The following is a 22257-nucleotide window of genomic DNA, read 5'->3' as shown; positions in this document are numbered from 1 at the left end:
AGTGCTTTAAAAAAGGAGCCGGGTGATCAGCATAATCATCAACAAAGACTATTCTGCTTTCTCCTCTAATGAGATCAGTTGATGGCTCCACACGTATGTGTTAAGAATTTTAATGGAGTAATGACTATACTTAGTAATAATAACTACTAACTTTTTTTATTTCTCTATTTAGGAGCTGACAGGTTAGGGCTGTGGAGAAGGTAGACAGCCCTCCCTGCAAGATGCACCAAGGGTAAATAGAGGAAATGTCACTTGCTAGCTTTGTTCTCCATAAGACAGCAGCAGAGCACTTGACATTCCCTTCTGCCTCTGTGCAGCAAAACGCTCCTTAAATAGACCATCGTGGCACCTGGGAGGTGCTGTCAGTGTCTAATACGACTTGGCCCCAAACAGATATTTTTCCCATGAGTTCAGTGAGTGTTCTTATTTATGAATGTGAAATAAAGTATAAAGCAAATTGAGATATAAAATGTGACCTTCTACTGACTCAGCCAGGAAGAAATGGTTTTGGCATCTCTGACAGAGGGTTGCTGTCCAGGTTCACACTGGCCCGGCTGGACTCGTGTGCGATAAGCAGCGTGTACTTGCTGCAAGCATGTTCCTCTAGCTGAGACACTGATCTGATCTCTTTGTACATCTTTTGGTTACCTGTTCAACAGACAAGAAGCAAGTTAGCCTTTGCCTACACGAGACTGATATGCAGCTACATTCTGTGTCTATTTTAGAAAATGAAGCTGCAGAAGAAAAATGTTGCTCATGCTGAAGTGGGGGAAGGGAGGAGATATCAAGCAATCTCCCTTCCCTCCCACTCCAAATTCAGCAGATTAGTGGGACTTAAAAAATAATAAATCCAACTAATTATGGTATTCTACTCCCAGTTTGGATTGGACAATGGCTGGTGAAAATTTATGGCTTTAGATCTACAAGAGTTGAGCTAGCTGTTTAATTGGCAGCAGTCTACTTACTGAGAGAAATGGACTAGTTGTTCTTGCTGGCTGGTTAAATTTGTTCAGCTATATCCAAAAAAAGGAATTTTTGTCTATTTGCTGATTCCTGGTAGGATTTCTCTTGCATAAGCTTATCTCTGAGGAATAGTGGATCTGGATTTTTGTTTGCAAGGAAGTTGATATTTTTTACCATGCTTTGTAAATCTTGGTATTGTGAAACAGGTTTTTATCACTGTGGCAACATCAACTGCTGCTTCTCTAGAAGACTCTAATTAGTTAAAGATATATTTTCTGTACAACTGAGGAAACTTGCTTCTTGTATAACTTTTTAAAAGTGAATATTATTTCAGTTGAAGATACTGGATCTAACAGTAAGAGAAGTAGTTTTCTTTTTATCCTAAGGCTGTCTTCAATTGCTGTGGACTTCAGTGTTCTCAGTTTTTCATTGTGCTTCAGCATTTGCAGGTATTCTGCTGTGGCTGATAGAAGTCTCTGACTTACACAGTCCCAACAAAAGTCAGTGTTCCTTCTGTGGTGTTTCATGTTACCAGACATTGTGAAAAATATAAGTGGCTGCAACCTGCTCTGAGATATTTTCTAGGCTGTTTTTTGATGTGTACAAGAGAGGGACTAAAGTTTAGCATGGCCTTTTCAGCCCTTTAAACTGATGCCAGATATCTCTGTCGCTCTCTTAAAGATGATATAAAGACAGTTTATATTTTGTGTGTCTGTGTATACATATATATATATATATATATAAAATTTTATTTGCTTTTTAGGGTCTGTAGACTGAGTTATTTGGGAAGAGAATGAAGAGTACTGCCAGGCCTTGGAATGCAATGGCAAAACAAGGGAGTCATGGGGTTGACAGAGGAAAATCGCTTTCCACCACCTCAACAGGAATGAAGACATCCAAGTCCTCGACTTCGCTTGCCTTTGAATCTCGGCTCAGCAAGGTACTAATCAGTAGGGACTCTGTGAGCATTATAGCCTTGTTCCAGGTTAAAGCTTTGGTTTAATCCTGGAATGTTACTACACCCTGAGACTTGTGGTGGGCTCAACCACTGTATTAAGCATAGGGACATTATAATTGTATTGTATATTAGACTTATGCACATTTCTGAAAATATTTTGCATGTAATGGGGAGGCACTGTAGCCGTACAAGGTATGAGTGGGTTCTCTTATGCTGTCTGTGTGAGGGAATTGTCTTAACTTTGAAGATGGAGAAAAATAAATGGCAAATTCTTAGTTCAACTGATTGTTACACATGTAAAGAAATTGAGATTTATTAATGGTTTTCCAGAATTCCTAAAAATCTGTGCCTCTCTTCCTTCAAGGCAAAAGCTATTAACAAAAGATATTACTTGCAGAGGAACAAGCACATTTTATGAATCCTATCTTTCTATACAGATATTTTAAAAATAGCAGAAACTTCTGTCAAACTAGTGTTTTTAAGAAAATGGAGTAATACACCTGAAATGCTGCTGCATCTGTACCCTTGCAGCCAGTAAACAAAAATAACCTTGTCATCCAAATAGAGACCAAGATACCAGTGATTAAAATAAACCATGGGCTTCCCAGTTATAACTGTTTCCAATACTAATGTTTAGTACGCAACATGTAACATGGTACAGCATTTTAATCAAGAGGAGATCTAGACATCATTAATTGTCACAGTTTCTCAAGTGAAGGATTCATTTACTTGCTTTGTAGACTCCTAGATGCTCAGAGCATCCTATCAATGGGATATTTCAGTCTAGTGCTCCAAGCAGGTTATGTTACTCATTGGAGTATGTGCTGTATAGCTGAGGTGAGCATCTCTGAAGGAATGCTACTGAAGAGGCTAATCAGGAAATCTGATACAATTGATTTGTGTCTGATGTTAAATGTAGAGGGGTTTCTTCCTAATATCTTCAAATTGTTGATCATCTGTAAATGCAAGATCATCAAAGTGGTTTCCTTGAAGAAACGGAGTAGAAAAAGGCACCATAGTTGCTGCTGTTGATGGCATATTGAAGAAATTACTTTAGGGAGACTGCAGAAATCTGGAAAGGTCAGAAAGTCAGATTGTTCCATTCTGCTCCTAAAAGTGAGCTGAAAAAACTTCTGCCAGAAGGCAAAATGTTAGCTCTTTGGTATCCTGGAGCAGATCAACACATCAGCTGTTGAAACTTATGTGCTCACAAGGTCCAGGAAACCACAGACTCTGAGTCAAAGGAAGAGATGAAAGAGAGAAAGAATGGAGTTGAGACACTACACTTTGCTTAAAGATTTTTACATTCAGAGACTGCTAAATAAGGAGGGTGCTTCTTGTGTGCTCTCCTTTCATTTAACCCAAGCAGTGGTTTTCAGCCTGTGGTTCGTGGACCCCCTGCGTGTCACTGGACAACTTCAAAGGAAGTGGGTTTTGATTTGTGAAAGCTGTTTAGGTGTCCACAAACTGAAAAGGATAGAGAAAATACTGCTCTCGGGAGACTCTCTAGAGCTTTGGTCTTTTAAAATGCTTAAAGTATTTTTCCTGAGATTAATTACAGGCTGTTATTAGAGGTACGCAGGCTGTTACGGAAGTGCACAAATAGGAAAGCAGCTAACCAAACTTCTGAGATAAATTTCTAATTGTGCTTGTTGAAGCAACATAATTTCAGTGTTTCTCCTTGAATCTTAGGTTCATTGTGCTTGTATTGCATGGATTTTTTGAGTATGCATTTAGAGTAGACTTGCTTTACCAGAAATCCCCCTCCCAAAAAAGACCACACAGCAACGATGGTTCCTTGCTTTCTCACGTCCAATAAGGCTTACTAAGTAAATTACAGGGATATCCACTAATATGTTTAAAACCCCATATACTGTAAAATAGTCTGTAAAGCAAATAGCTTACCTTCTTCCAAGCTTATGAAACATATCAGTATTAATCTTTAGAATTCTGCAGCTATATATTCTATCTATTCTGTAAACCAATGCTCTTTTTTTTTTTTTTTTTCCCCAAATTATTTCCTTGGTGGTCACATAAACAAAATGCTTTCTTGTGAACAGGCTTTTCAGTTTCTTTCCTCCTGAGTCCTACAGTCCCTAGTAAAACAAATAGTATTAGGTCCTGCCATGAGATCATCAGCCATCTTTGCTCACTGCTTTTCAATAAACAAGGAGGGTAAATAGCTGAAATCATATCACCTTGAAAATAAGGGATTTCCAACTGGTAATTGCGTTAGGTCTGGCACTGGCTGCTCTTGCATTTTATTGTGGCAGCCTGAGCTTCTCAGCTAAATGATTTTCATATTTTGGCTTGGTCTCCAGCATGTTCTTTGTTCATGTCAGGTAACCTAGTTTATGAGGCCACAAAGTTTGGTGACTCCTGTTTGACAAACACAGGAAGGAACTGGCAGTTGCTTGCTATTGGAATAGCTCAGAAGTCTCTTCAGAGGATCTCAGGTCACCATTGGGGTGTGATCCTGTGTGGAGAGACAAGAACCAGCAAATCCTTTTAGGATCTTTTTTGACAGACAGCTTGATGAATGCTGTTTAGAGCAAGATCTGAGAAGCCGGAGTTGCCAGTAGTCTACTCCTGTAAACTGTTTTCTCCCTGACTTTCAAGTATTTGCTTATTTGAATGGTCTTCCCATTTTCATTCTTCTTTACTGAAACAGTATTGTCTCTTAACCCACTTCTCAAATATCTAGAATGCAAAACAAATATGAAAATTAATAAAAAAATATTTAGTACAGTAATCCAAGCAAGATTCCCATTGAGTTACTTTATGGAAATGTTCCTTTTCTCCCAGGAACCTTGCATTTTGAACTACTTGATGGGAATATTCAAGGTCTTAATCTTCTGATTGCTCACAATCTCTATTCCAGCTGAAGAGGGCAAGCAGCGATGACATGCTGACAAAACCAGGGGTGGCAGCAGCTTCTGGAGTCTCCAGACTGAAGAAGACCATTACAACAGGAGCGATTTCTGAGCTTGCTGAGAGTCGACTGAAGCCCAGCACAGGTAGATACAAAGAGTCTGGAAGACAGTGTACTTTATATGAAATGTGCTGTGAGTGTCGCTTAGTTTACCGAGATCCTAGCTGAGTTTTTCTTATCCCCCGCCTTGTGGCACAGCTATGACTTACCTGCTGTAATAGCCAGCATACAGGACGAGACATACCGTACCTTGCAGACTGGCCTTTCACTGCATCCTGCACCCCACGGGTCAGTCATCTGAAGTTACGAAAACGGAGATGCCGGGGGGGTGTTTCCCGGAGCCGGCCCCGGCTGTGCGCTCCGAGCGGCCGCGCGGTGGCGCCGCCGTCCCGTGCCCGTGCCCGTCCCGGCGGGGGGCTGTGCCGGGGGGGGGGGGGGGGGGGGGCTGTGCCGGGGGGGGGGGCTGTGCCGGGGGGGGCTGGCACCAGGCCTACACAGCCCGCTGGCTCCCACAGCGTTCCATCGATTTAAAAGCTTTCTCTTTTACGTTTCCACTATATATCAATAGCATTCTCTCTTCTCCCTCTACTGAATGAGCAGAGCGGTTACCCTGCTGTTCTGGGACACAGCAGAGACGCGAGAACAAAGAGCTAGCCCTAGCATCTTCATGTGTAGCTTGTGCTCCTAAGCTACGGTGTGGCATGCTCTCTCCCTCGGCGTTAGCCCCATCAGCTTGTTCCCATTGGTTTCAAATCTAAGCCTGTTTCTAAAGGCAGCGACACCATCTGCATACCAAGGGCTTCTGTGCAAATGCTCTGCTTTCCCCCCAGGAGCTCAGCAAACGCTTGCTTTTGTCTGCTCCCTGGTGGCATTTCCAAGGGAATGTGAGATCTTATTAAATTTAACCGTGACCTCCCTGTTTGTCACAGCCTCTGCAGGGTTTGGCTGTGTGACAGAACAATGTTACTAACCAGAAAGGGATTTTGCAGGGAGGGGGGGAATTAGAGAAAAAAACCTTTCCCACCCCTGGAATAATATTATGCATCTTGTAACAGCATAAATGCTTCACAGTAACCCAAAGATAGATTCTATTCTGCAGTTAATCAGTGTGTAAATCCTCAAATTTCATAGCGACTAGTCGTATCCAAAGGCATTTGAGATTCACCAGCCAATAAAGAGGCATGATGCTGGCAAAAGATGCTTGGGAGGAGTAACGCAGGGAGAAGAAAACCTGTACAGATGATGCAGCATAGGATCCTGGGAATGCAGCCAGGGAAACAGCACTGCAGGGAGTCCAGAATGGAATACATATGTCAGATACAAAAATACTAGCACTGGAATAGAGAGCCCTCTAATGCATGCGTGTATAATAACTGGGATTGGAGGAAGAATAAGATTTATGATGATGACTACTTTAAATACAAAGGGTAAAATGGTTTATGGAGGTCAAGTTACATCTGGGTATTGTTTTGCCAATTTAAAATACATCATTACATCTGACCTTATATATTGCTTTGCATCAGCCTTTGTAGAAGTATGAATGGGAATGTTAGTGCTAAGTGAAAAAAAAAAGTGTGGAGCTATGTATATGGTGTAGATAAACATGAAGAATATGTGCTACCCCTCTAAAATTCATTTTCAGCTAGAGAGAACTGTCCCAGATCTTATAGGGGCTATTACAGGTATGCATAGAAAAAGACCTGTATCTTACACATCTTAATTTTCACTGTGGTTCCATAGTCCAAAAGGGTGGTTGGAAATCTAGCTATATTCTGAGAATATGTGTCCTTATCATGGCCACTGAATGGTGCTAGATATTAGTGAGCAAGGTTACAAAACTGAGTGCTACTTTTAGATTGTCACACTATGAAAAATACCAATAGGCATATTACAGTACAGTATATTGTTACTAAGAGGAAAACTAAAAATCAGATATGACAGAGGGCACAACGTGTTCCTGGGAACATTAAGTAAAACAGGAGAGAACATTTTCGGCTGCTATATTTTATTGAAATGGCATCCCAAATAGTCTCTGATTGTGATCAAGATTATACTGCAATGCTAACTGACTGTGGAGCTAATCCAAGTAAGAACGTTCCTGTAGCTGGGAAATGCAGATGTTTGTGTACATAGCCAACTGTGTAAATCTTGAAATTTTGTTGTGAAACCACTTTCTTTGGCCTTCATCAGTTCTGCATTTTCCTTTTGTGTCTTAACTGCAGGCATCAAATCTTCCCACACATCCCCCCTTTCTTGTTTGTGCTCTTTAGATTCGTCTTTGTTATTCAAGTGAGCTATTTGATTATTTTACTGAAATAATACTGCATCAGTTCCAGCTAAACTCTGGTAGTACTCAGTTGGTATCATAGTATTGTGTAAGATAAATTAAAAGAAAGAAGGTGTGGAAATAAAAAAAGCTTAGGTTTCTTCTTTGGGTGTGACTGTCCAACATTTGTGTGTTGACCTTGAGCAATAGCACGTGTTCCAAATGCTGCAGATAATAAATAATTGACATCAAGATCGCTTGTTTAAATAGGCTTGTTTGTATGCTGCCCTTTGTGGATTTTAAGTTATTCATTCTAGCCTTTTGCAGACATAACTACCCCTGTCTGCCTTGTTGGAAGCTAACATGGTAAATCATAAGCAAGTTAAAGGGAGATGAGGCCAATCTCATGTATCCATTCTTGGTGAGTGGAGTTGAGCAAATGGAACTGGGGACAGATTCTGGCTGGAAGTTCTCTGCTGTGATGTTTGGCTTTGTAACTGCTTGGCAGTTTTGAAATCCCAAGTAATGGGAAATAACATGCAGGGAGAAATAAATGTCTTAGATACAGCTTCCTTATCTGCAGTGTTATGTCTTTATATGTACTGTCCTGAAGTAGCAATTTGGTTTTATGTTAAAGCCAAACTTAGAGCTCTTGCATTGCTTCTAATGTTTCACTAGATGAAAAAGAGCTAACCTTGAAAACGTTTATTTTAATGCATGCATTTGTAAAGCCATCCAATCTATGAAGCCATATAGTAAATAAATTATTTTAAAATGTTTTAGAGAACTTTAGAGAACCAGGACTCTCTTCTCCTTAAGGTTCAAGATTATAGGAAATCAGTGATTTTTCAATTATCTCCTAGGCATCTAGCATTGACACTCTGAACTCTGTGGGTTACCTGGACAAAAGCTACTCATCTCAGAATGGAACATTGCCAGCATTAAAAATGAAGCTGTACAAAACGTGCTGTTGTTATAAGCCCAGTAACTTAAATAGTAAAATAAAAATACCACGAAATTTGGCGTGATCAGTGAAGGCTATAGAAGGACCTGAAGATTATATTCTGTTGTGGAACAGTTTGGTTTGAACAATGTTCAGTTCCAGTATGAAGAGCTTCCATTTTCATGAGTTTTTTCTGTGAATTGGCACTCACTTTCCTGCCCAACTGTCAGAGTTAACGTCCCAATGACTAAATATGATACCGGTATACCTTCAGTTCCTTCCTAGTGCTAGTAGAGCACACACTGTTAGTCCATTTGTTTGTCACTGTTTGTTTGCCATGTAGTTTATATAAAAAGAAAAATCTTTATTTCCCTCAAACATAGTTGCTTGTAGCTTTTCTGTGTTGGTAGTCATATTCAGAAAAGAGAGGCTTTAACTAAATGAGGCTGACTGGCCCCTACCACTGTTAGTGCTGGAAAGTACGGGTGTCACTTGGGGAACTTGAACAACTTCAACCGTGGTTGATTTTAGAGGGGAAACTGGTGTATGGATTTATTGCACATATCACTTATTAGATATGCTTCTTTCCCATCAAAATTGGAAATGTGGTAGACTACAGGTTTCAGAGCATCCTGCAGGTTTATAGAGTTGTCACTTCAAGATTCCTATTTGAGAGTCATATATAGAATCTATATCAAATTTACTGTTTGTCTTCTTTCTGCTAACTTCTCTGCTTGGCAAGCGAAGGTAACCATTTAGGTTAATGTGAAGCTAATCCAGACCAGAAGCTTTCTTTACATGGTCAGAAAACTCAAGAAAAGTATTTTTCTTAATAAAAGCTTTCTCTAAAAAAATCCTTGGGAAAAAAAAAAATCTAATTGACAGTTCAATTCTTCATAAGATGCTAATGCCCCCCAATTAGAACAGGAAAAAGGAAAGTGATTTCTTTTGAAGGACAGCTCTCTGACCTTGGGGCCCTTTTACTCTCTCATACATCAGTTTTTGACAGGCCCTGCTTTTTGTGATCTGTCACATCAAAGGACTACTGTAGGTTTGTAAGAAAGGTTGCTGTACTTTGCATTCAGTCTAGTTACTGTCTCATTTTTCTTGTGAAAGATAGAGACGCTAATGAGGCTGGTGTGTTCTGATCCACAAGACTTCACTAGAAACCAAATGACTGATCTCATCTGGGGTTTCCCAGGAACAATAAATATGCTTTAAAACTTCATCTGGAAGGCTGGTTATGTTTTGCTACCCTTTCCAGGTACAAGACACAGCTCTTGCATAATTATTATTTTTTTTACCAAGGAAAAGATATTCTAGCTCCAGAACTGATACAAAAAGGAAAGGAAGACATAAAAAAATGGCTTTGCCAAGATGTCATTCAAATAGGCAAGGTATATTGCAGGAATTTAACATGGAAAACAATGTGGACATACATGTCAAAATCCACAGCTCTACATGTACCTGGATATGCATGTTGACATCTACACACACTTACAAATATCTGTGTGGTTGTTTGTAACGTAACAGTGCAAATGTGAATCTGTACCTTAACCTCTGTGACATTACTTAGCAAAATACCTCCTCTGTCTGTAATTTCCCCATGTATCAAATAATCAGACTATGTTTTAGCACCATTTTAGATGATTTCACCCACTAACCTCTAAAGTGAAGGCTCAAGAATTTAGGTAGATCAAATTTAGCATTCCAGATTCGATTTAAGGCAGCTGTTTGTCAAGCTTCTCTTATTTCTTACAATGATTTTTTTTTTTCTTGTGATAGCCTGCATACTCAAATGCATATGTTTGTTGCAAATTCATACAGGAAAAAGTTCCTGTATGATGTACGTTTGCCATGTTAAATTTTCACGTTGTTCTTATCTTTGCTCCTTTCTGTAACCCATGGACAGTTCTACATCTTAGAATGACTTGGAGTAGGCACTGCTTCACATGACTGTTCTTCAGGATTCTTTTTCCCCTTTGATATATATGTTACTCCGGTAGGATATTGTAATTGGAAAAGGCACTTGTTCCAGTAGGGCAGAAGGAGGTCGGTAGTTCTTTAATGAAAAAATAGCAGTACTCTTACCATTAAACTCCAGTATCAGTTGGCTTGAGATATCAGTCCCATGATTCCTTGAAGTACAGAGGTCTATCAGTGGATGCTGTCTTGTTCTGAGGGTGGCATATGAAGGTTGACTGACATAATTGTTCTTTTGTTCTGTTGTTGGCTGTATTGCATGAACCTTCTTCCATAACTGGGAATGGAGTGAGCACAATGCATTTTAGTGGCTGTCTGTTGGGATTTCCAATACCTGATCCTGTTAAGGATAACAGTTTCTTTGAGAGGCATGCACAGGCTGACTGCAGTCATCCTGCATTATTAAACAAGTAAGAATTAACTTCTGCTGACAACACTGTCTGCAGTATGTACCTTTTTCAGTTTTGTTGCTGTCCTAATCTACTTCACAATTTACATTTACTGCACTGAATCTGTATTGACACATTTTAGGATTTTTGCATGCATCTTCTTGTTAAAACAATCTGTGAAATAGAGACCCTTTTCTCTGCTGTATATTCCCCTGAGAATGACTTTGTTGGCACACGTTTACCACCCTGGGACCTGAGCCAGTTAAGAGGATTCAGTGTGTAGTAGGGATACTGAAATGCTAAATCTTAGACTGTAATGACTTAACTCATTAAATTGTTGACAGTTAATTTGCTCAAGCCAACATGTATAGGGAAGATCAATTACAGCTGTAAGCAAACTGTAGTGATCACAAAAGGCTTGCTAGGGATTCCTAAACAGAAAGGAGAATGCTTGGATGGCCCACAAATAGTACAAATCTATGATCTTTCAGTTTGTTTTCATTTCTTTTCAGGCTTCTTTAGTGAAGTTGTTTAGCAAAGTCAACACAACCTTGCGTTGACTACCTGCCCTAGGTTAATTATCAGCTTTCCTTCAGCTGGTTTGAAGAGAAATGATCCTTAACACGAATTCTCTAGGTCTAAAAGTATTGCAGCCAAAATGCCTTGGCAGAGTGCCATTGTGTTTGCACTTAAAGAATGGGAGGGAGCAAAAGAAGGGAACGCAAAGCTGGCCAGGTCTAACAGGCATGCATGTCAGGAGAGGGCTTGGCATTCCTTGTATAATTTTTTTCCCACTGTTTTCTTTTCAGTAACTTTTGGCTTACATTAGATTTTAATACAGTAAAGTAAGAGGGAGGGATTGACAGCTACATCTCAGCTAGGTTCCTGGAAGGCTGCAGTTCTGTGCCATGAACTTAACTATGACTTCGCCAATTATTCTCACAACAAAAGTTTAGTTTTTAGCATGGTTAAAAACACATTTGCTCTTTCTTCTGGATTTCAACATAGATGTTACATTCCTAATACTTTGGGGTCCACTACTGTGCATGATATACACATCTCTCTAGATTTCTTTTTCCGTGCTACATATGTACTTAGCACTTATAAAATCTTTAGCATTAATGGAAGAAGTAGAGCATGATAGTGTAAGAACTGATATTGATAGTCAGTGTCCACCATTAGGGCCCATTCAGTTTAGTATCAGTCTTGGCCAGAAGGTCTAGCCCTTGGAGGGTCCTGCTCAGCATCTGTAACTTCTTTAGACCGTAGCCTTCTGAAGAGACTGTCAACTTTCTGCCATTGCAAGTCTGAGATAATTCTGTGGCATCTTCACACTTTTTCTTTTGAGCATGGATTACAGTTTCAACAGAAGTTTTGCTAATTAATTTGCTGTGTTGTGAGAGGAGGATGCGAGTAAAGGTTATGCCTGGCGAGTAAGTCCTGTCATTTGACTAGTGAGAGTGAGTTGGAAGAATTATGTATGTTGCACCTTGAGTAATTCATTCCCGTTCTCACTACATAGAAAAGAGATGTTTTGGGGGTTTTATTGGCAGTCCCACAAGTGGATAGTGCAAAGGGATGAGTCAAATCTCATGCCTAAGAAGAAATCGGCGAATCTGCTTTACAGAGATGAAATTGTTCATTCATTCATTTTTATACTGTTATTACTGAGGAGGAAGGGAAGGTAATGTAAAATGTTCAGATAACAAATAGTTACCTAAAGATTTAGCCATGTGTTTGTCGTTAAATTATTACCTAGCCACCACACTAGAAGTCATACTTGCCATTATTCCTTTTTCTTTTTCCTCAGTTTGAGCTGCAAGCTCCATAAACAGTAATCTCTTATCCATGACTTCTGCTCAGGCTATAGCCATATTTTAAAACTCATACCTCACCTTTCACTGTGGACTTGAGCTAGAAGTCTTTTGCCTGACATCATTCTCCCTATCATGGTGTTAGAATGTTCTGACTTATGTTTCATGCCACTGTCAAAAATAACAGATTGGTTCTTCCAGTCATGACTCTTCTACAGTGCTCAGATTTCAGGTGTGTTTGCTCTGACTCAGTGACTACATTTTATAATTATTCCAGGCTTGCACCCCATACTGTACTGGGACCCTATTACTCGATTCCCTTTTGTGTTACAGAAATAGAAAGCAGGTGTTGAAATAATAAATGTTCAGTGTCAGGATTTATCAACCCAAGAGATTATCTTGGCTAATGCAATCCCTCTGGTGAATCTTGTTGAAGAAAAGCAGAAGTCACTCTTTAGTCTATAATAGAAGAAAATCTCTTTTTCTTGGAGATAGGTTTCAACAGCAGTTGGAGGACATTTGTATCTGTACCTTTGAGAAGGACAAGCTCATACCATCCTAATAAAATGCAAGACTTAAAAGACCATAAGATGACTTTTAGAAAAAGAATGCACTATCAATGATCCATTTTATAGAACTTACATGGCTTATTCATTAAACAAAGCATACTTGGCATGTCATAAGATAGAAGTGGACAGTTTTGTTTAATGTCACACAAATATAGACAGCTTCATCCCTAAAGTGTCAGAGCAAGAACAAGGAAAAATTTAAGACTGACAACTAACTCACCCTGTTATACTGAAATACCAGCAAGATTCTGTTTCTGTTGTATTGAATGATCTCCAGATTTTTTTTATTTGAAACAATTGATTCACAACAAGCTAGATTAATTTCTGTATGTTTTATTCTCAATCTGTTTTGAGCCTAGGGCACATTAGTTTATTATTTCTGAATTTGTTTTTAACCCGCTTGTTGAAACCAAGACTTTAAGATGATTCTGTTAATTGTCCGTGTAATGGAAACTGATCACTGGAGTCATTCAGTATTCTTGTTGCCCATGCCCATCATGAGTCCATCAGAGAGGAGCATCTTAATTTCTTTCTTTGAAAGATCGGCTGCTGGCCAGCCTCTCTGGGTAGGCCTGCCTCATGCAGCTGTTTTTGCAGTACATGTCACAGTCAAAAATATTGATAGAGATACGGTATGTGGATCATATTTGTGGTTACAACTTCTAGATGTAGTAGTGGCTATCAGGTTTGGTTGTTCCTTTCAGTGCTTTTGAGGGAATTTTGGAAATCACTGTAATAGATTAATAAACCACCATGTCCTTACTTCAACAAAGAGAATTAGGTTTTAATAGTATTCTGTACATTGTTTTTATCATATGGATATGAATCTGCAATGTACTGACTAGCCTCAGCACTGGCTGAGGCTAAGAAGAGCTGGGGATGCTCAAGCTTATCCAGGAATCACCCCAGAAGATATTGCAACAAATCTGATAGGACTTTTCAGAAAGGGCTTATGCTCACAATCATGGTCAGGTTTTCAGAGGAGTTCAATCTCCATTTCAGTATCTTTCAGGTATCTAAGTTTTCAGAAGATGCTGAGCATTTCTGGAATTTGGTCCCCTAATTCTTGTGACAGCTTAGCTAAGGGCTGTCCTTAACCAGACACGTAAGTGTATCTCTGCTCAACAGTGTACTTAGATCTATGGGCAGGGCCCGTTTGCTCCATGGTAAGCATGCTTTGGGTGTCATGAACTGGGGGTAAAATGAATTTTGTTTTTGCTTTGGAGGCATTTGGCTGCTCTTGTCTTTGCTGAGGTTCCTTCTGCCCTTCTTCACTCCCAGCTGCATTTCAGTATTTTGTTTTGAAATGTAGTAGTGTATGGCCTAGAAACAGCTCTGGCCATCCACCCCTCTGCAGCCAGGGCTGCGCTGGGGCGCTGAAGCCCTGCTCAAGTGTCCCAGCGAAGTTCGTGTCCGTGGTGGAGCTTGGTTCCTGGCTTCAGGGGGCTTGGTAAAATCAGTGCCTTCCTTCGAACCGCCTGCAGTTTGCGCTTGCTGCCCCTGGGTGGCCTGCACTGCTCGTTGAGACACTCCTTTCTCTGCGAGCTCGCTCTTCCTCTGCCTCTCTTTCTCCCCCTCCCTTTATTCCAGCAGTACAGGCAGCTAATTAACTGCACAGGCCGGCCTTCAGTGCATAATATTGTAATGAGGTAGGAGGGAGAGCCACAGCTGCTTCAGCATGAGCAGCAGGCTCTGTTCCTGGTGCCAGGAACTAGGAAGGAGCTGACTTTTTTTTTTTCCCTTTTTAAGTTGACTGAAGCGTAGACGTTAAAAGCAGATAGAGGCAGGTCCGCCTCTGGCACCGACCATGAGCGGGGCGCCGGGGTCCTAGAGGAGCTCGGGGAAGAGTCGGGGGAGTGACCGAAGATGGGCAACCAGCCTGGGCGAGCGGAGGAGCACGATCAAGGTCTGTACGGACCGTGCGAAATGCCGGGGCTGCTGCCTGCGGCTTTCGGGGCTGTAACTGCAGGAGATGGGGTTTTGTTCTCGGGGGGTTTAACCGCAGCGTCCCACTGAGCGGAAACAGAGGCTGTTGTCATAGCTAATGCTGATGGCTTCGAGCCGGCTAGAGAAATTACTGCTGTTTACCTTGTGCCTTGTAAATGCTGTTTGTTAGTGCTCCATACCTGAGATCACAGCACCGTCCTTAGGGAAGCTTTTCTGAAAGAAATCCTTTGCTGGCTGGAACAGAATGCCTACAAGGGAGGGACCTTAATGCCTGACAGATATTATTTTACATAGTCTGCGTGATGCAGCTAAAAAGTTACAAAGCTGATCTAGTGCTGTACGTACAACTTGTCAGGATCTGCAGCTTGGCTGTGTTACCATTGTTCGTGGCCTGAGGCCTGAAATTTTCCAGGCCTTAGAATTTAAAATGATGTCTTTGTGGAAGGTCTTCCCACCATTGTCCTTTCAGAAGTGTAGTGCTTTGCATGTTAATCAGTAGCAGATTTTATAGAAAGCCAAGAGCTAGCTAGTATCAGGTATATCTAATTCCCCTTGTGCCAAATGTCTGTACTGTACTCCAGGAAGGCTAGTAATTTGTTCCTGATGCCATAATACTGTTTTGCTTGCCTTTTGATTTATTTCGTGTGTTTCTCAAGTGCTGAATGAGGGAAAAACAGTAGGCCTGCTGATTTCTGCTGTTTATTTCTAAGTTTCTGATCGAGCTTAGAACCCTCTCGCGTACAGAAAACTGGAATTGGTTGTATTTCCTGGCACTCTGTTTCATACTGTTGCCATGGGAATTTCATTCACAAAAATCTATTAAAGTTGTTATTGCTTGATCAGGGTTTCTTTATAACTTCAAATTAGATCTGTAGCAATTGCTTTAAAAAGCAAATAAGTATGTGCCTGATCTCTAGTATTGTGAAGAAAAACAAGAGGCAGACATCACTGCATTGCTGCCCTAGGATCTCTCACAATAGATCTGCCAGTGAGTGCTGGAACAGCAGTTAGATGTAGTGGAGAACGCTCTAGCAGTATGTTAATCAGCAGGGTAACGAAGAACACAAAACTGCCAGTATCCAGTCACCAGAAGAAATGCTGCCTTAAGGGAAAGTTAAACTTTAGGCTTGAAAGTATGGCTGCCTACATCCCCAGGCCCTGGAATCATTCCACTGACAGCTGTGCTTGAACTAAACATGTTACTGTCATTTGAGGAGAGATAATACTGATGATAAACTCAGAGATGAATAAAAGCATGGGGAGGTACACTGCTAACTTCTGATCAGAGTCGGAGAAAACTGACCATGATTTTGCAGGGCCAGTGGTGGGATTTGAACAGCTTATTACTATTAACATAGATGATAAATGAGCGTGCAGACCCCCTGTGGGTTTTGAAAATCTCTTTCATCCTTTGTTTTCTCTTGTCCTGTGATTTATTTTATTGAAGGGGAAAGGGTTATGCCTTTGCTGCACCTAAATAGTTTTAAAACTCTTCTCATTTTTTAAGTGTAGGCTGTACTAAGTCTTATTTTAATATGTGTTCACTGTTCATAAGGTATGAATGTCACTGAAAAACACAGCATTTTGTATTAAACTACATGCTCAAAACTCTGTTTAATCATGAAAAAAGTTTCAGGAACATCTCTGCTGACAGAATAAATTCAGACTATTTATTTCTCGTGGGTGAGAGCTCTGGCTCTGGAAGTCAGAGGATAATATAAAGTCATCTGAAGCGATATTTCTGTTGATTTTTGACAACTAGGATGCAAAAACTTGGTTTTCACATTAGAATGTGATACATGGAAGTGCCTATGTTGGGCTTTGTTTCTGCTTGGATGAACTTAATTCAACTGTCAGGAATGCCTACATCTTGAGTAACTATGGTACTCAAAGTCTGGTCCTTTTGGAATAACCAAAATGAACCCCAGAAATGTTTTTATTGATCTAGTTTAGTTCCAGCTTTAACTACAATCAATCAAATCTTGACCTGGACATTGAAGTCTTGAAAAATCTGAGCCTAAGACATAGGTTATAACCTAGAGTAAAATACTTATTTTCATGTACTTATGAGAGTATGATATACTTTAACAGGTTTTCCTGTTGAGAATAAATAGGAATAACAGGCCATGGGGGTACATAGCTTTTGACTAACGAGGCTACAGTACTATGACAAAGATATAGTTTCAAAACTAAATAAAATACACGTCCTAGAAGCAACACTTTCAGAGTCTGACAGTGCCCATGTGAGTGATCCTGACTCTACAGCTAACAATCAAGATTTGGGATATAAAGATACAGCTGTGATAACCCCAAGTTCTGGGTGACCTGGTCAGTGCTGTCAAGGAACAGGAAGGAAATCATTGCCCCCAAGCTGAGCAGTTTAAAGCTTACACCTTAGTGCAGAGGAATCTGAAAAAAAAATGTAGCTAGCTGAGGGAAGGGATTGTGGAGAAGTGAAGACAGAGAAAGGGAAGACATCCTACATTGCATCTTTCTTGCAAAGTAATCCATTGCTGGTGTCTGACTGAGTACGTTTTGAAGAGAAGATTTACAAGACTCTGTAATAGCTCAATATCATCTCTTTTTAAGTTAATCTATGTGTTCCTAAGAGTGTAAAATTGTCTAAAAAGGAGTTGAGAAGATTGCTTATAATGTTAGATTCTACAGGCTTTTACTGACTTCTAATTTGAAACTAATTTTAAACCATTTTTACAATCATTTGTAAGAACTTTTGTGGTGTGTGACCCAAGTTTGCATCTTTCCTGCTTGCAAAATGGGTAAGTGGTCGCTTTTCCTGCTATACTTGAGTGGTCTCAGTATTCATATTTACAAAGCATGTGGAGGTGTTAGAATGAAAACGCCTATAAAATAGTACAGAAAAATACGTAAAATAATAGTGAAAATTGCTGCAGTTTGTCAGTAGAGTTAGTTTTTGGTTTTTGAGACTGGCTGCCTCAAGCTAAAGGAACCATTAATATATACAAACATATGCCAGAACACCTGTGAAATAGTGGGAACATTTCATGGGAGTTGTGTGGAAGAATGCAACGTTATCCAGTGCACCAGTATTTATTCAGAGAAGAAGCCTTTCAAACATTAGTTTGCCTTGGAAAAAGTGAGGCAGTCTGTATTTCTGAACAGGAGTGCTAAGATTCTTTGACATTGGTTGACACGGTGATGGTGGGGCTTTGTTTATCCTCTAAACATCTGCAGGTTATGTGATGATTAATATCGTTGGGAAGAGGTGGAAAAAATGACTCAATACATACAAAAACTTTCTTGAAAGAAGCAGTTGAATGGGAAATGTTAACTTCTGTAGTTGGAACAAGGTGACGGGTGGGGTTATCCAAGGGTTAGACTTTTTTTGGGACTGTGCTTATTTGTAAAACATGCTGACATGGCTTGGATGAGAATATCAAATGTCAGTGCATACAGTAAGCCAGTATTGATCTGTTTTCTTACATCTGTTTTGTCCTGGCCTAGGGGTGGCTTCATCTTATTTTTGAGGAAGGGATTCTTCAGAGTAGGATATATATTATATATAGATATACGGAGACTTTCAAGATAAAGGGTATTGTAGAAACACATCATTATTTCTTATGATTTCTGGGTTTTTTTGGAGGGTGTGTAGTCAGACCTTTTCTGGGTACTCTCTTTAGTTTCTCTCATCTGCTTCTCTTCCTTTTTCCTTTCTTCTAAACATGGGAGCCATTCATTTTAACTCTGTTATATGTCAGCACGCCCTTTCTGCCAAGCAAGAGCTCAAGAGAACAGATGAGTTTAATGATGGTGTGGGGGGAAGGGAGGGAGGAGAGAGGGGCCAGCAAAGCTAATGAATCACATAACAGCTTTCATGGAAATACCGACAGCAAGTCATGTCCTCTCCAAGCTCGGGCAGTGAGCCGTAGACCTTTTGTTCCCAGTGGAGCCAACAAACCACAATTTGCTCTCCAGTGGATGGTTTAATTCCTTAGTCACCTCTTCCTCCCACGAGTCATTCTTGCATGGGGGTTTTACAAATGCTCTCATTCTTCAGAGTAGTAACACACTGCTGATTAAATTGGTATTGAAGAAGTTTATTTTCCCCTGGAGGGTAATTTTTACTTGACTAAGCTTCTCTTCCAAGGCCAGTTAGGGCCAGCTCTCTTGATTAGTCTTGTGATGTGCCTTGACTGGACTGACATTATTAAATCACTTCAGAAATACCGACAAGCAGATGTCAAATGGCAGTAGCCTTCTCTGCTCTGCAGGCCAGTGAAATGAGTACAGCCAAGAGACTATGTCACAGTTTGGACTGGCCTCTCAGAGGAATTTAGTCATGAGTATGACTAACTTGCTACCTCTGAAATTATTTGTTTGAGGCAGAGTTAAGTGTTAATCTGAGGTCCCCTGATCCCAAGATGAGAGGCCAATGAACGCTAAATTAGTGGAAGAGATCAATAAGTTCTGTTATGCTAGGGCAAGGGCCTTTACAACAGTTTTCAGCATTGGCTGGAGGATGTGCTGAGTGGGAGTACTTTCTCTGTGGGCAGGACCAAAGCTTTTACAAGAAGAACTTTTAGGGCATGGCAGGCAGCAGGATGTGGTTCATGCATTTTGTTTTGTGTTAGATTGTTTTGCTGATGAAAATTAAAGCCATTCTTGGATGAAGGCAGAGAGCTGCTGCTGGGAATCTTACTGAATGAGCCTGGTCATCAAGAGCTCGTCCTATGGTTAGAGTTCTGCATGCTATGCTTTTGTCCCAGTGACGGTGGTGTTTTAGTATCTATGAATAAAAGTTATAGTATGATAGTAAATGTAAAAGCTAATTTTCTTGAAGATTGCTTTATTAGTTTAGTTAATGTGCTGCAATTGGCTTGACGTTGGCAGGGCGATAAGGAAACAGCCAGTGGATGGTTGTGGTTGTGTGTTGGTTCTGACACAGTATTGAATTACTCAAATGAGTGAAAAGGGTGAAAAGAGGAGGGAATAATGCTGGCCTTGGAGAAAAAAACAAAGCTTACTACTTTTTGTTTGGGTTATACTTGGCTCCTCAAGATCTTAAAGCTATAAAGCTAGCCAAAGAAATTTGACCAAGTATTGCACGTTGGTCTTCCTACTGAAACCTGCCAGGGCCCTGGAGGTATTCACAAGTTTGTTCAGAAGCAGTCCTGTACTTTGGAGCTTCCACTAGTATTTCAGCAAAATAATTTCTCTTATTTTTTTCTCTTTTCAATTCCTCCTCTATTTTAGTAATTTAGTCTTCATAAAATCTCCTGATTTCCACAGGGAATGTAGCTCTCATAACAACATGAGCTTGTAAAACAGAAGCAAAGTACTTCTCTGATTTCGTTGGCACTGTATTGCCTGAAGAGGACTTAATTTGACTTTTCTGTGATTCTTAGACTGCCACTAGCAGGTTGAGAAATCTTTGATACTTTCATTATTTTTCGATACTTTCCCATGGTGTATCCAAGCAATTTGAGCATGATGATTAAAGATCATAAAACTGAGGATCTCTGAGGCAATGTGAGCATGATGATTAAAGATTATATAAAACTGAGGATCTCTGATGATGCTAGATTTTCCATGCATCAACTTTTTTCTTCCCATAATCCACAGTAGACATGTGTTCACAGATCTCTTTTGAAATGTTCACTCTATTATATTTCATGGAGCAGTAATGTTGTTCGATAAGCATCAACAGATATGGATTGCATGTTCTGAGGCAGAGTACTCTGTCCTTGTATGATCCGTGCTCATCGGTCAGTTCTCTCAGGCTATAGAATTACAGCAGAATTGCAGTTTTCTGTCCTTTTAATCAGGCTGCACAGCACACAACTAACAAGCTGTATATTTTTATCAACAGTGAAATTTAAATGCAAATTTCTTACAGGCAAATTTGATTTTGATGACTGGAAAAATACACCCTTGGGAAAATGTAAGGCTAACATGAATTTGCAGGGTCCAGTTCTGACCACACACAGGGGATGTGTTGGCTGAAACAAGGCCATATATTCTTCCATTTGTTACCAAAATGATAGAACTGTGTAGGTTTTGTATCTTGATTGGAATTTTTTTCAATTGCTTAGAAAAAATATTAGGGACTAAGTAAATGTGTCTATCCTATGAGCAGAGTTATGTTCCTCTCATATTCTTGTCCTGATGGATGCTTTGGTGCTAAGTGTTAAAAGTCATCAGTGAAAGTAAGACACTACTGAAGCAAGTAAGAATTTTACCAGTAACTTTCAGTGAAGTCATATTTATCAATGTATGGAAAGGGGCTTTAGGGACAGAGTGCAGTTAGTCATTTGACACATTGTACTTATGTTGGCTGACTTTTATTTCTTCCTCTACTGAATTGTAGTTTATCCTTAACCCTTCTTTTGTGTTTCTTTGCCATGGTGACCAATATTCAGGATAATTTGAATGATAATTAGTTATGTTTTGATTGCTTTCAATGATCTGTTGCTAAATTGCTGTCTGTAGAAAAAGAAGTAACATTTTACCTGTTCAAGGGTGAATTGTCAAAATTTTGTTTTCTCAGAAAACAAAAAGAAAAGCATAACAAAATTATATGACCAAACAGAAGTGGGTCTAAGTCTTGTTCCCAAGAGCGTGTAGCATCAGCCATAATGCTGATATTCTAATGCTGGAAAGGGATCAGGCAGTGATGTCATATCCATCCCCATCTGCAAATACCATTCCTTGAACAAAAGAGTGCTCCAGAAAAGCAGCCCAATTTATTTAAATCTTCAAAGGTTTTTAAACCTTCATAGAATGGAAGGTTGTGTGCATAAGACAGCCTGGTTTTGGCTGGCTAAAGCAACGTACAGAAATATTTCGTGTTGTGTTTCCAGACCTCCTAAAGTAACTTTGCTTAACCGAAAGCTGAGTATCTGACTATCCATCAGTCCTAGGCTTACAATCTATCCTGCCCCAGGAGGAGAGGCACAAGGCTCTGGCAGTATTTCTTCAGGCTTTTCCTGAGCAAAAGCTGGTGAGGACGAAGGTGTCAGAAGGGAAGAGACAGTGCTCTTTGAAGGATGGAGGATATTTCCACAATCCTTATCTTCTAGATCTTGAGAAATGCTACTTTCATAAAACCTTGTTGAGTTTGAAGAATGGACTAATCATGTTAGAAATTACTCTTAGCCTCCTCCACACATAGTTTCTTTGAGGCTGCTTGACTGTGGAAAATCTTTGACTGATCTTTTTAATTAAAAGCTCTTTTTTTTTTTTTTTTTTTACCAAGGAGTTGAAGCTCTTCCTGCTTTGAAGTGGGCAACTTTTTATAGATAAATATCTCATTATGTTATGAGATTTCTTCCTCTTTCCCCTTCTGTCTCATTTCTTTTCTTGATGCGTCTCATCCTGTGTTGATAGTTTTAATGATTTCAGCCCATTTCCTAGTGTCAGCTATTCAGGACAGTGCTAGCTGGCTCCCTTATCGCTATACTAGGCAGAGCTAAAGCTCTGGATGAGCTGTGGAAACTCCCCAGTCCTCTCCCCAC

The 22257-nt window shown here is 40.0% G+C and overlaps 1 protein-coding gene across 10 annotated transcripts in view; it reads left to right on the top strand.

Moving 5' to 3' along the window:
• The window catches only part of SPECC1 (sperm antigen with calponin homology and coiled-coil domains 1), an 87908-nt gene that overhangs the window by 9187 nt on the left and 56464 nt on the right, over positions 1-22257 (top strand). For 5 of the 10 annotated variants that reach the window (XR_012838438.1, XR_012838437.1, XM_075771821.1 and 2 more), the window contains exons 2-3: positions 1727-1903; positions 4803-4938. Coding sequence is in view for 6 of the 10 variants with exons in the window: in XM_075771821.1 (XP_075627936.1) it covers positions 1757-1903; positions 4803-4938 (283 nt within the window). In the remaining 4 variants the exon portion in view is untranslated. Of the gene's footprint in view, positions 1-1726; positions 1904-4800; positions 4939-14382; positions 14724-22257 lie in introns of those variants that run through there. The other 5 variants (XR_012838439.1, XR_012838440.1, XM_075771826.1 and 2 more) reach the window with 5 other exon arrangements.

Source organism: Balearica regulorum, chromosome 19, assembly GCF_011004875.1.
Source record: "Balearica regulorum gibbericeps isolate bBalReg1 chromosome 19, bBalReg1.pri, whole genome shotgun sequence".
In the NCBI taxonomy this organism is placed as follows: domain Eukaryota; kingdom Metazoa; phylum Chordata; class Aves; order Gruiformes; family Gruidae; genus Balearica; species Balearica regulorum.
Note: the sequence above shows the minus strand (reverse complement) of the source record. Positions and strands in the feature narration are given on the sequence as shown.